The sequence below is a fragment of the Gadus chalcogrammus genome, chromosome 7, assembly GCF_026213295.1.
Source record: "Gadus chalcogrammus isolate NIFS_2021 chromosome 7, NIFS_Gcha_1.0, whole genome shotgun sequence".
Classification (NCBI taxonomy): Eukaryota; Metazoa; Chordata; class Actinopteri; order Gadiformes; family Gadidae; genus Gadus; species Gadus chalcogrammus.
In genome coordinates this window covers 26,167,045-26,180,935 of record NC_079418.1, presented here as the reverse complement: position 1 = coordinate 26,180,935, position 13,891 = coordinate 26,167,045, and the positions used below count along the sequence as shown (strand labels likewise).

The 13,891-nt window shown below is 43.5% G+C and overlaps 2 protein-coding genes and 1 non-coding gene across 4 annotated transcripts in view; 1 reads left to right on the top strand and 2 right to left on the bottom strand.

The window, feature by feature from the left end:
- Positions 1-13,891, bottom strand: part of LOC130385249 (glutamate receptor 4) — a 1,260,456-nt gene that overhangs the window by 233,882 nt on the left and 1,012,683 nt on the right. The window lies entirely within an intron of this gene.
- On the bottom strand, positions 33-13,799 carry inpp5kb (inositol polyphosphate-5-phosphatase Kb). The gene is made up of 16 exons (XM_056593915.1): positions 13,770-13,799; positions 12,657-12,685; positions 11,609-11,666; positions 9,829-10,004; positions 9,349-9,597; positions 5,411-5,515; positions 5,018-5,126; positions 4,288-4,404; positions 3,115-3,287; positions 2,867-2,978; positions 2,526-2,635; positions 2,094-2,307; positions 1,663-1,800; positions 1,190-1,273; positions 951-1,055; positions 33-618 (listed from the first exon to the last, which is right to left on the bottom strand). The coding sequence occupies exons 1-16, from the start codon at positions 13,797-13,799 to the stop codon at positions 550-552; spliced, it is 1,878 nt and encodes a 625-aa protein (XP_056449890.1). The 3' UTR covers positions 33-549.
- Positions 1,358-1,431, top strand: trnat-agu (transfer RNA threonine (anticodon AGU)). The gene has a single exon. It is a non-coding gene; the product is annotated as a tRNA-Thr (tRNA).

The window sequence follows — 13,891 nt, the reverse complement described above, 5'->3', positions numbered from 1 at the left end:
TAACCATATTGTTTCTCAAATGTGTTATTTTCACCTTCAGCTATAATGCTGACCCGGTTTCTGCAAACTCAGAGAGCACAGAGAGCATTACTTGACAAAGATTGGGCCTTTTGTTTTTATTACACTTTAAAGATATTTGATAGCAGAAATTACAGGTGTAGCTAATGGCTTTCTGATTAATTGATTACTCTGATCATGCTTGTTAGATTATATTAGAGCAGTTACCAAACTTTTGGGTCATGATATGCATATAGGAGAGTGGCAGGATAGACAAGTCATATTTAATACACCTTGTCAATGCCTGTGACAGACACAAATCAAATAGACCTTATGTGAAAGTCAAATAGCATACAGATACATTATTGTCAGATAAACTGATGCACACAGATTATAAAATGCAGACAAACAAAGAAACATGATCTCTGGAGGATGTTAAGGCAACAGTAGGCCTTATAGTTTCTATTTCACATTACTGAACCCATAGATGTTGAAGAATGGATATGGTGGACAATGTAGTCTGCTATATTCTGAACGTTGTGTCAACAACGTTTATTTGTTGAGCCCGTTGATGTTTTCTGGCACCAGTCCTTCCATAACGGCTCGTTTAGATTCCAGGATCTGCAGAGTGAATATAAACAGTGCATCTTTGCTTGATCTTTATAATCTCTGCTAATCATATGAGCGGGATATAAATGCCTCATTTCATTTAATTTCATTATCAAAAGATCAGTATCATCCTTTAACCAACTAATGATTATAACATGTAACTAACCGGCAACTGTCAAATATTAATGACAGACCGACTTCAATCCCAATTACTGTCTCAATCATTGACTTGTTGGACCAGAAGGTGTTGGGTTGTAGTACTTGTGAGTACTTGTAAATGTAAATAGTAGTGAGAAATGGTCTGCTTGTCTAAGTGGAGATCATGAAAAGGCGTGGAGACTCACCTGGAAGTTGTTGCTCAATCCAACCAGACTCTGCAGGTTTGTGCTAAAGTATCCTAAGACATATTCTCCTCCCAGGAGTGGAATCTGGTCCTTATCCCAAGTTTTCTGCGAAACACACACATTCACACATATTTTCACTATTTGTATTTGCACTTATAGATTGAAACAGTGAGGAAGGGATTGAGATATTATAGTTGTACATAAAGATATATTATCATGGTAGAAATTGTAAATTGTACCTTAATGACTTCGTTGAGTTCAGGCAGATCAATATCCCTAACCCAGACAAAGGCCTCATAATCTGAAGCGTGCTTGAATCCCGCCTGCAGAACAAGATAACAACCATTAGCTGGCCTGATAACAGATACCAGAGTCCTGATTCAACAGCATGCTATGATAGATCAACAGGCGCTGTGGCTTAGTTGGTTAAAGCGCCTGTCTAGTAAACAGGAGATCCTGGGTTCAAATCCCAGCAGAGCCTTTTCATTACTCACATATCTCTTGGTTCTAGATTACATCTGTGATACTATTTGTAAAGGCCTGTATAAAAATGTACAACCTCAATATCTACTGCTTGATTGCTGAATAAATCGTTTACTTCTGGAGACTTTTTCAGAATTGATAAATAAATCATTCTCGTAAAGTTCTACACATAGTAGCTTTATAGATTGTCCTATTCTAAATGCCCAACAGATCGTATGTATACATTGACCTTATAAAGACCAATCCAGTCCCATGTGGAGGACAGGAAGTCCTCCTGCACCGTGTAGCTCAGCGTGGCGTTACAGTCGGCGCTCCACACATCCTCAGGGCTCACGTGCACCAGCGCCAATTCACACTTCTTCCTCATCTGCAGCACACGGGTTGGGAGGAAGAAGAGGAGAGATGAAGAGACAATGGGAAAATATATCATTGTTAGATTAACTCGTCATCTAGCATGACAAATTACCCCCTTGTATCTACTTTATTTAATATTTTATATCGGAGTGATGTAAATATAAAATGGGTTGTTAATATTTGTGAGTGACAGCCTTCAAAGTTTTAAGTACTATTCCTCTGCAAAACTTTAAACTGGTCTTTGAACTTCTATTTGATTTGAATCATATATTTACTGTTTCCTTTTTTTTGTCTGGAGGTCTTTACCTCTAGTTTGAAGGATGCTAACACAGGCTTGTGGTCGCTAACTCCGTAGCTCATGTTGCTGGTGTAGTTGTCCTGGTGGACTTGGATTGGGTAGTCCTCATGTCCATCATCCGTGAGAGTCGAGACGCTATCGTCGTCATCCTCTGGAGCCAGGGTTTTTGGTTTGACGCGCCACAGGATGCGGTCGGTCCACGCCGGTTTCCTCTTCTTACCACTGACCAAATATGGACCAGTTAGGAGCAGGGTCATTTAGTTGATAAAATGAGAGATGTTTTGGAGAGACACACGTTCTGGAAATGGGGATGGTGCACATGTTCAATGCTCCCATTGAAGGCAACACTGACCAGTGACCAATGGTCTCCTTCTCACTGCATTCCCAGGGAGACACATACACAACCAATAGCTTGTATGTGTGTGTTTGTGTGTGTGTACCTTGTATCGTAGGTGTCTCCGTTGCGGTCAAACTTGTAGGAGGGCTTGAAGCACAGCGGCCCCTCGTCAAACTCCTGGAGGAAGGCCTCCTTCTTCTTCATCATCAACAGCTGAGGAAGCACAGCAGGGATCAATGTGTGTGTGTGTGTGTGTGTGTGTGTGTGTGTGTGTGTGTGTGTGTGTGTGTGTGTGTGTGTGTGTGTGTTTGTGTGTGTGTGTGTGTGTGTGCGTGCGTGCGTGCGTGCGTGCGTGCGTGCGTGCGTGCGTGCGTGCGTGCGTGCGTGCGTGCGTGTATCTGTGCCTGCGACGTGTCTGTTTGTGTACATGTGTGTGTGTGTTACCTGGTCCTTCTGCCAGAGTAGGTTGTAGCGTTCACTGTTGATGGATGAGCGGAGGAAGTGCATGCCATGATCGGCGATGCGGAAGTTCAGATCTCCAAACCAGAAGACCACCCTGGAAGAGACAGATCCACGGCCCACCAAACATGTAGTGAGGCCAGGAAGGATGCATGTGTATGTGTGTGTGTGTGTGTGTGTGTGCGTGCATCTGTGTGCATGTGACAGTGTGGTGTTGGATGGCGGAGACTGACTTGTGGTCCAGAACGTGCGGCGTGTCCTCCTCAAAGTCTTGTGTGTCCAGGATGTACTCAAACTCGTCGACGCGCTGCAGGGCGTAGTTCATGTGAGCGGCCAGGTGGCAGTTCAGGAAGCACAGCATGTGACCATAAAAGGAGAAACGCACTGACACGCCCCCTTTATTGCCCTGAGAAGAGGAATGAAACATATTGAAGTCGATTGAATCAGGATTAAATTTAAGTTTTCAATGACTAAAAGAGAGCAATCTTTTCTTCTCAATATGATCTTACAATTAATGAACATGGGGGCCATATTTGCCAAACTAAACCAGATTTAGGAAAAAATTAAAATATATATTATATTCAATGTCAATATTTACTATTACCTAAATTATTAAATTATTATGAACGTTCTTAACATTGAACGCATAAATGATTTATTATCAATTTGGATGTGACAGGACAGGTCATAATCAGCAGACCTGGATGCATGCCATTGTTGGATTGACCACTTCACACCTCACTGAGCTAACACAACCAATCTTTCATAATGGCTTTAATCTCTACACAACATAATCCCAACAGAATTCCTGGGGTCCGGAGTTTAGCATACGGTTCCATTATGGAACTCTCAGTTGAATTTGAACTACACGTCATCGTTCTTTGACAAAAAATAACAAGGTGATAGCACGCTTGCAACAGGTAACTCACACCAAAACTTAATATATGGAAGTATATGCTTTTTCAAAGCATCAGACCATGAGCGCCACAGTAGGAATTAAACCGGAATCTAACCCTGGCAGCACTACGGCCATGCTCTACCAGTTGAGGTAGACAAAGTCCTCACATGACACCGCAGGGGAAACTTATCATGGCATTAATTGCGAAACATTATTATTCATCCGACATACATACATACAAGAGAGCAATCTTTTCTCCTCAATATGATCTTAAAATGAAAGAACATGGAGGACATACAGTATTCTCCAAACCAACCCAGAGTTAGGGGGTCTGCTAGAAGGTATAATGTCCTCTCATGACACCGCAGGTGAAACTCATCATGGCATTAATTGCGAACAATTATTCACAAATTAACTACTGAATTACATGCTATTGTCATATATTTTCACATAATCTCATCATTATAATTGAATGCAGAATAACATGTGCAGTGCAACGTTGTCTCACCCAGTAGCCGAAGATGCCAGTGCGTGTGTATGTGGTCCGTATGTCTCTTATGAAGGGAACATGTGCTTGTTTACAGAACAATAACAACAGCAAGCCCTGCATTCTCACGGATGTCATCTGTTGGAGGGGACAGATGGACAGACATACAGCCAGACCAACAGGCATATGGATAGGCGGACAACCAGCCAGCCAGACAGAAAGACAGACGGACAGAAGGATAGACAAGTTAGATGAAAAGCCGACAAAAATAGATACAAAGATTACTATACATTCTGTTTTGTCTTAACCTAAATGAGATTCAACACATTTTAGTTCATATTTACATTTACTCTCCCTCCCCCTCCCTCCCTCCCTCCCTCCCTCCCTCCCTCCCTCCCTCCCTCCCTCCCTCCCTCCCTCCCTCTCGCTCTCTCTCTCTCTCTCTCTCTCTCACACACACACACACACACACACACACACACACACACACACACACACACACACACACACACACACACACACACACACACACACACACACACACACACACACACACACACACACACAGTCACACACACACACACACACACAGTCACACACACACACACACACACACACACACACACACACACACACACACACACACACACACACACACACACACACACACACACACACACACACACACACACACAGACACACACATACACGCACAAACACACACCCACTCACACATGCTTGTTTTACCTACCTTGACGTAGCCTCTGGGTGCCATTGTGTTCATGAGCATGTGGCTCCAGGAGTCCTCCACCATCATGTCTGAGATGAACCTCAGTGGGTTAGAGTTCACCTCCTGCAGACTTACACACACATACACAGAAATATTCAAATTACACAACAATGGCACACAGACAGAATCACAGTAACACACATGTAGATGAACAGATAGAAAAGGAACGTAAGCAGGAAGCCAGGCCAGGCTGGGGCTTGTGTGTTCGGCTAGAATAAAATGCGGGTAGGTAGCCAGAAGGAGCCAAGAAATCAAACCAGCAACCATTCACTTGGCTGACGACCTCCTGAATTAAACTGCCCCCCTATGAACCAATGGTGTTGTCATGTTTTCATGTCTGACCAACCCTCTCACCCAATCACGTAGAGGTCCACGGGGGGCTGGGCGTCCAGCTGCAGCAGGGAGTCCACGTCTGGAGGAGGCTCCGCGGTCCCCACGTTCCACGTCACCATGTACAACCTGAAGTCATGTTAGTGTGTGTGTGTGTGTGTGTGTGTGTGTGTGTGTGTGTGTGTGTGTGTGTGTGTGTGTGTGTGTGTGTGTGTGTGTGTGTGTGTGTGTGTGTGTGTGTGTGTGTGTGTGTGTGTGTGTGTGTGTGTGTGTGTGTGTGTGTGTGTGCGTGCACGGGTACATGTGTGTGTGAGTTTGTGGGGGAGAGTGAGAGAGAGAGGGAGAGAGAAAGAGAGATAGAAGGAAAACAGAATGATCATTGCATTAACACATACTTGATATGATATATAAGTTATTGCGGTATAAGGTCGTGCACTCAAGTATTCCCAAACAAATGATTGTAATGAGAGCGAGAAGACCGTCTGACTTTGTTGAAACGCATCAGGCTGGATTTAGTCTTGTTGAGATTCACAAAGACAGCTGGGTCACAAAGGTCCAACCATCCCCAGGTTCCTTCGGAGGAGGTAAGAATGTCGCAGTGCATGTTTTGTAAGAAGTGTGAATATCAAGCATAATGTTCCCCAATACCTCCACTTGATGTGTGTATTAGTATGTGTCTATACACGGTGTGTGTGTGTGTATATGTGTCTGTGTAATCCTCTCATAAATGCATCAGTAGGTGTGTTGTTCATCTTTCAAGCATGAATAAAGACACCAAGTCCCTCTGTCATGACTTTGTAAGATCAAAATTCTTATAAAACTTCTTACCCTTGGTATTATGTTTATTTAAAATAAAATAAGTAATTTATTAAAATAAATAAATAAACAAAGTAAATTAGTCACTAAGTCCCGTCTGACACCTTTTATTAGCTGAGGGCGTTTTCATGAGTCTCATAGTAATAGAACATGTTGTACTTGTAGATTAGCTCATGTTGTTATGGCAATGAATATGCCCTCAGCTGATAAAATAATGCCAGCGTTTTATTTTAACTGAAAATTAGCACCAATGTAAACTTCTTCTGCTCCTTGCACCTTATCATGCCACGCATCATTACAAGTCTCTGCCGACTAAAACATGAAGCAATTCAAGAAGATGCATAGATAGAATCGCCTTGTGGTCAATTGTCATTTAATAGACATCTGACTGATTATGTCAAGGTTTTAAAATTATTATTATTATTATTATTATTACCTGGTCATGTAATAACACAGCTGTAAATCGTGGATTTTCTGATAAAGACTAGCTAGCCTTTTTGACAGACAAAACAGCAGTTCGTGCTGCATTTTTGGTTTTTATCAAACAGGAGACGGCCACCCACCAATCAGAGGTTAGAGATTCCTGCAGGAAGGTTGCGCTCGATTTCACTAGTGAACCCCAATTATCGGCCCGCAGGCCAGATCCGGCCCGCGAGAGCCAAATGTCCGGCCCGCGCAGACCCACATGTCACATGTTATCTCCAAAAAATGTTTTTTTTTTTATTTTATTTGCGCGCGGTCTGCTATATTTTCCCCTCAGCCCACACCATCCGTTTTCAACTTCACTAGCGTCACACTCCAGAGAGTAGCCGCCGCATGCTGTCACTTTCCCGCCATCCGTCTGTCATCCCAGGGAATTACAACTTTGTCAAAAAACAATGGATTGAAAATTGATGAAAGAAACATGTAATTTGCATGCTGCCAGCTTTTATGGAAGTTTCCCAGAAACATCTGAGCAACGCAAACAAAAGATTGCAAGCATGTTGACATCATACGAGCGGTCAGTTTTAACCATATGCAAAACGGCATCGGCACAAGAGAGCGCAACAGCTGCTTCATTGCATGTTTCCTGGACGCTTGATAAAGCTACGAAGCCCTTTGCTGATGCAGAGTTCATTAAACAATGTGCAATTCACATGGCTGGTGAAATCTTAAATCAAGAGGAAAAAATCAAAACAAAAGTTTTGGAGCTATGAAAGCAGGTGCCGAGGAAATGTCAGCTGAACACAAAGATCTGTTGCTGCACAACGATGTTCGCTGGCTGAGTAAAGGCCGTGTGTTGGAGAGGGTGTGCGACCTGCGTGATGAACTTGTGTCATTTTTATCCAGCCTGCAGAGCCCAAAAGCCCACGAATTTCTGGCGGGCTGACGCCAAGGTGTTGGCAGATGTGTGTGACATCATGTCTCATCTGAATCCCCTTAACCTGCAGCTACAAGGCAAGAACCACACTGTTGCTGACATGTACGAAGCGATTGAAGCCCTCCAGTCGAAGCTGGATGCTATTTAAACGTAATTGATCTAGCCCTCCTGCATTATCGCTAAAACAGTAATTATAATGAAAAAGCTAAATTTGCACCTAAAAATGGCGAATTAAAAAAATGAAACGACATTTCGGCCCTTGGCATGGCATGTTTGACCAAATTTGGCCCTCTGGAAAAACTAATTGGGGAACCCTGACTAGCCCATTTGAGCCTGTTAGAATATTAGATTTGAGGACGAAACGATAGGTTGGGCTAAGGCAAGTTTTGGGTGGGCTTGATCCCACCCAAAAGAGGTCTAGCTTCGCCACTGCTCCACAGACTGGTAACTTATCAACCCCAGCGTATTCGGTTGCTAAGCGACGTCAACGACTTTGGCGAACTATTTCTCTGCTGATCAACGCTACGAAATTTGATAACAAATACATAAGACACAATGTGTGAAGTTATTTTTTCGATTTGGCAAGTAGCCATTACTAATAATACCAATACTCTTTGGCTGGGATGATGAGGCATCAGAGAATCAAGTCATTTTAGCCTGAATACATAGGTAAAAAGCACCAGAGCAGGCTAGTACCATGAACAGTATCAGAACGATAAACTGTTGAACTAAATGGATGGTAGGCTACACCACGGGATGCATCTGCAGACCACTGCCACATACATAAAGGTAAGACGCAATATTGGTTGCTAAGATTTGCTGGTGCTGTGGCGAGGTCTTTTGTGCTTTTTGCACTCAAGTGGTCTGCTGTTTTTGATAGTCGGTGGAGTCAGTCTCTTGTTGACACAAAGTGACTTTTGGTCATTCTTGCTTTGCTTGAATTCTGGAATAATTATGGGGGGGGGGGGGGGGGAGTTCATGAGTTTTGGTCAGAATGCCTGACGTAGGCTAGTTTTGATGGAATGCGTGTTGTGAATCGGGAACAGCCAGCTCATGATGTGATACAGCGTTCAGATGTGGTCAGATGTGGAAAAAATATGACGAGACGACTTTTGAAGTGCTGTGTGTAGCCACACGTTTGGCCCTTCTGAACTTAATCAAGCATTTCATTTCCTTTCCTAGCTCCTCTTGTTTATGTTGTTAACTTAGCCATGTCATGTCACGTTGTCAACATTGGATACATGGAGCAGAACATAGTGGGTCATATGTCTGATGCTTTTTGGAAACGTTTTCTTCATAAAACGTGCCAGACAGATTTTGTATACATCTTATTCCTTAGTAATTAGCGACATGGGTATGCCGTCTTTCAGAACCTTTCATTACCGGCACTAAAGAGAGAAAAAAGAGTGCATCCTCATTGTACCCAGCACTTCTGAAAATGCACTTCCAAATGCGTCCCCAGCACATTTCAAACCAAACTGACGCCCATGTGTATATGTGTGTGTGTATGTGACTCTGACATGAACATGTAAGCGTGTCTGTGTATAAATATACAGGTTGTCTATGTGTTTATATAGGTGTGTGTCCATGCATAACCAGTATGTCTGTATATAAATGTGTTTGTAGGTAACCCTCTCATATAGGCTTCCACCTGAACATGTAATTGTGTTTATTTGTAGATATGCAGTCTGTCTGTCTGTCTATGTGTTTATACAGGTGTGTGTGTGCCCATGCATAACCAGTATGTTTGTAGATAAGTGTGTGTTCTCCTCCTCTGTGGGTCCACCTGAAGGCGTCGGTGGGGAGGAAGCGTCCACAGAGCTGGAAGGCCTCGTCCAGCGTGCGGGACATCTCCTCGCTGGCCTCCTCGTCGGAGCTCATGTCCTCCACGCAGGTGAGCAGCTGGGTGAGCCGCTGGCGGAGCAGCATCTTGCTGCTGGAGCCCTGGGTCGCCGAGGTGCTCACGCTGTCCGACCGCACCCTGCACCGCGGGCTGCTCGGCAACAGAAACATCTGCTCTGCTCGGAAAGTTTGCCTTCCGCCCGGAGAATACTCTAATATAAAGGATATGGAAAAAACGCAATCTTCCAATCTTCTTTGGTCCTTCGTTTGAAGTAGTCTTTCGAAAAATAAAATGCAAAAGACTACTTTTTTTTTTTTTCTTCTTTCTTTGAGCTCCGGGGTAAAACAGATCCCAATTCCAGCCGCCAGGAATTAGACGGAAATTATTTCTTCCTCCTCTTCTCCTCCAGACTGAGTTGTTTACCTTCTGGATGTCTTTAATTCCTGGTTGGAGGGGCTTCTGAAGATCCAAACAAAGTACGGGAGAGCAGTTCCCTGCTTGCAGAAAAGCTCAACCGATTCCTTCATCAATATCACTCTCGTTAGGCCCGTTAGGCGATTGTTGTGCTCGTTAGGCTCGTTATTCAGACCATCCAGCTTCTGGAGGAGAGACTGGGAATGGTGTAGTGTGGGGGTCTGTGATTGGATTGGTCCAGGGCTGTTGCCCTAACGACGCCACGTGAGTGAGTGAGAGAGAGAGGGCATCGAGGTTGACTCGGGAATGTCGTCTGCCTGAACCAGATTTGGATTAGTAAAATTGGCAGGGGGAAAGCTGGTGGAAGCAATTGCGTGAGAGAGAGAGAGAGAGAGAGAGAGAGAGAGAGAGAGAGAGAGAGAGAGAGAGAGAGAGAGAGAGAGAGAGAGAGAGAGAGAGAGAGAGAGAGAGAGAGAGAGGGGGAGAGAGGGAGAGGGAGAGAGAGAGAGAGAGAGAGGGTGTGTGTGTGTGTGTGTGTGTGTGTGTGTGTGTGTGTGTGTGTGTGTGTGTGTGTGTGTGTGTGTGTGTGTGTGTGTGTGTGTGTGTGTGTGTGTGTGAGAGTGAGAGACAGAATCGGTGTGTGTGCAGGTGTGTGTGTGCATTGGGTGTGTGTGTGTGTTTTGTCACAGACTATTCAGAAGTCTTGATGCACCATCATCACTGATTGTATTGTTTCTCGAATTAAGTAAATCTTTTTTCGGCGTGACACCCTAAGAGGTTTAGCCACACCACCCCCCATAAGCAGTAGCTAAGTCCACATAACAATGCGGGTCGTCCTACAACAGCCAACATCCCCCTGCCCTTAATGAGGGGATACAATAGGTTGTTTTGGCCGGAGTCCATGCCCTCCTCAAATGGGGGAAAGGTTATGAATGCACATATTGAAGGTTGCTTTGGTTGTGTGGTTATATCAAGCTGGCACCGGAAGCCAAAGAAATTATTACCTAATTGAATAAGTGAAATAGTCAAGAGCAGATTTAGAATATACAAAATAAAACATGATTCTGTCTTGTGACCTTAATCAATTACAGTGAGCCCATTTCAAAAGAAGTAAAATATATACAAATATATACCAGATTCAAATCATCTTACTTTTTGATTTGTGGTCAATACAATTAACTCATGGAGACGGGGGTCAGACACGCCAGAATCACATGACCCCCTCTTAAGAAAAGGAATGATAAACGTGTGTTTCAACACAGAGACCCTCTGATAACTGGTGGTCCGGGGGCTCCAGATCGCTCCAAGCTTCCGATAAGCTCCTTATCAAGTTTGAGAAACTCACATTCTCCACGGGGAGAGAGTTTGTCCATGTCTGCAAATCCACAATTCAGTGTAACTTTGCACTTTACCACTTGTGTTTATTTCGTCTGGTATTTTGTTTACGTTTTGATGGGGTTCCATGGCGCTATAGTTTCATGCGATCAACGTCCATCTTGAGTTGAGAAGAACACATGACTCTATATTTGAGAAGATCTGAGCTCAATGTGGGGCTCTATGCTCATGAGACCGAGGGTACTAATGCGTCCATCCCTCCGGTCGGTTTGTGTTAATGTTGTGTTGTCATGGCAACCCTGCTTTCAATTTCTGTGTTTAGTCCGTCAGTTGTGTGTCCAGCAATTATATTGATATGTTGTATGATGAAAGCACTCATTCTGACTGTGTGGATGGTGAATTGTGAATACGCGGATGGATTGTGAATCGCTATGATGGAGTGGTGGTTTATTACCTGTAGTTGTCTCTCCTCCTTGTGCTTACATTTCCAGTGCTCATATTGTCCTCTGATACTGTGGGGACACAAACACATGCACACAATAACGCACAAACACACACACACACACACACACACACTAACACACACACACAGACACACACGCACACACACACAAGATCAAAAATACAAAAACACAAACCTGTAACAGTTGCTAACCCGATCTAGACTAACTTTAGCCATTATAAATACTAATTTCTTGATTGCATTGCTCTTGATAGAGCAGGTAAGGCTGGTTTCTGAGCCTCCGCGTGGTTTAACCCTCCATCATGCCACTGTGTTTATCCTCCTTAACACTGCAGAGGTTTAAATGTTACGTGTCACAAGTGGAGGCCATATAAACAGCATGCAACAATTTACTGTCTACAAAGAGACACTCAATGTTCATGAAACATATTCATGTATATGTAGGCCTATAATGCTTACGTCTTACATTAAGAAATGGGGTTAACTTAGCAGCAATATTTAATTAATTTCTTTGTTTTACCTAAAGAGTGAGGTTAGTGAGTCTATTAGCAGATTCAGCATGACCTACATTGAATTGTCATTAATGGGAGGTAGGCATCTCAGGCTCAAGGATGCCCACATTTCGGTAGCCACTTCAGAATCCTGAGATATAGAGAACCGGGTCCATATAGACCTACAGGATGCTGATGCACCTGTCATATCGGTAATTATCACCTTGCTACCCTCCGTGGATCCATAATGGACAAAATGTTTGGCATGACCTACTCATTAAGAAATATAGGCTATGTATTTTTGTGTTCCAACATTAGCAACAATTCCACTACTCAATATTAAAGGACAAAGTGCCTGCCTGAAATTAACGTCACATTCTTAAAGTGCTGTAGGACTAGAAGATCGAACCTGCATGATGAGTCTCAAATGTTTGCATTGTAGAAATACAAAACTAGAAAGAAAGGCTAACTGAACCCAGTGATCATTTTCCCTAACCGAGTGGGGGAATCAGAAAGACGGTCCAAATATAAAGGAACGCACACCGTACCTGTGTCTGCAGCTCTCCGCCTGGGTGTGCTGTGGAAGCGGCAGACTCCTTGGGCGCAGATTACAGCGGTCTCCAGAGAGGAGTCAGAGAGATCCGACTGCTTGCCTATTTTGAGTCCCGTTGTATTGAAATAAACAACTTTTTTTTGGAAACTGGAACCTGTTCTCCCTTACGCCAAACGCACAGTGCCAAATAGCCGCTACTTGCGACAGAGCACACAACACCGGATCAAATCTTTGGTCACCAGCAAGGGACAAGGTATTATCTCATTCATGAATGGACCTGTGTGTTGGACAGCTGCTTTTTAACAGCACTATGACGCATGCTATTTTCGGTGTTAAAGCCTCTTTGGTAACCTATGTTCACCAATAATCCCACACTTTCTCAATATTATGGAACGCACTTTTTGTTTAATTGTAGGCCTGCATTAGGCCTAAGCTATGTTGTGTAATGTACATTTATAAAGTAGGCTTATGTGTTTGGTAGGATGGTAGGCTACACCTAACTGACTTCAGGTGGTAAAAGGTGCGTGACAAAAACGATATACAAAAGTCACATTATATTCAGATAAACCACAGCATGGGTAATGATGAGGAACTTTGAAGTTTGATTCTATTTATTTTATTCATTTGCACTTCTCCAACTCACATTTGTGTCATTGGAAGATAACAAAAAGGCACAAATTCACAATAACAGAAAATTAATAGAGGAAGCAAGTCTTTAGGGCAGATAGAGGGAGAGACAGAGATTGACAAACTAGGAAAGAGGGTCTGGAAAGATGCAGAATCAGTTTTTCCAAAGCAACCAATCCTGGAAGTTATCTACTGGAGGATGAACTCCACCATGAAATGACCCTCCACTCAAGGTCCGACACCACTTCCTAACGACAAGGATCAACGGACCGATGATACGAGCTGCCATTTTGTCCCCTTGAGTTAGGGTTAACGATGTCGTTTTACGTTCAGACGACAAAAACAAGGTACAACACACTATCCTGCCAACAACACACAGCTATAGGGGACGAGAAGGACACGTCACCATCTTGTTTATTTGCCCTTTCCTTTTATTATTGTCTTCTTCACACCGACCAGGAGGTCAACAGGAAGTCCATACATTACACAGAAACAGGATGTCCTCAGCCATCGTGGGACCCAGGTGGTCTTATGTGCCACCCTCCTCATAGAAATGTACAGTAAACATATCCATAGAATTCAGGGTTCATTGGACCCATCCCT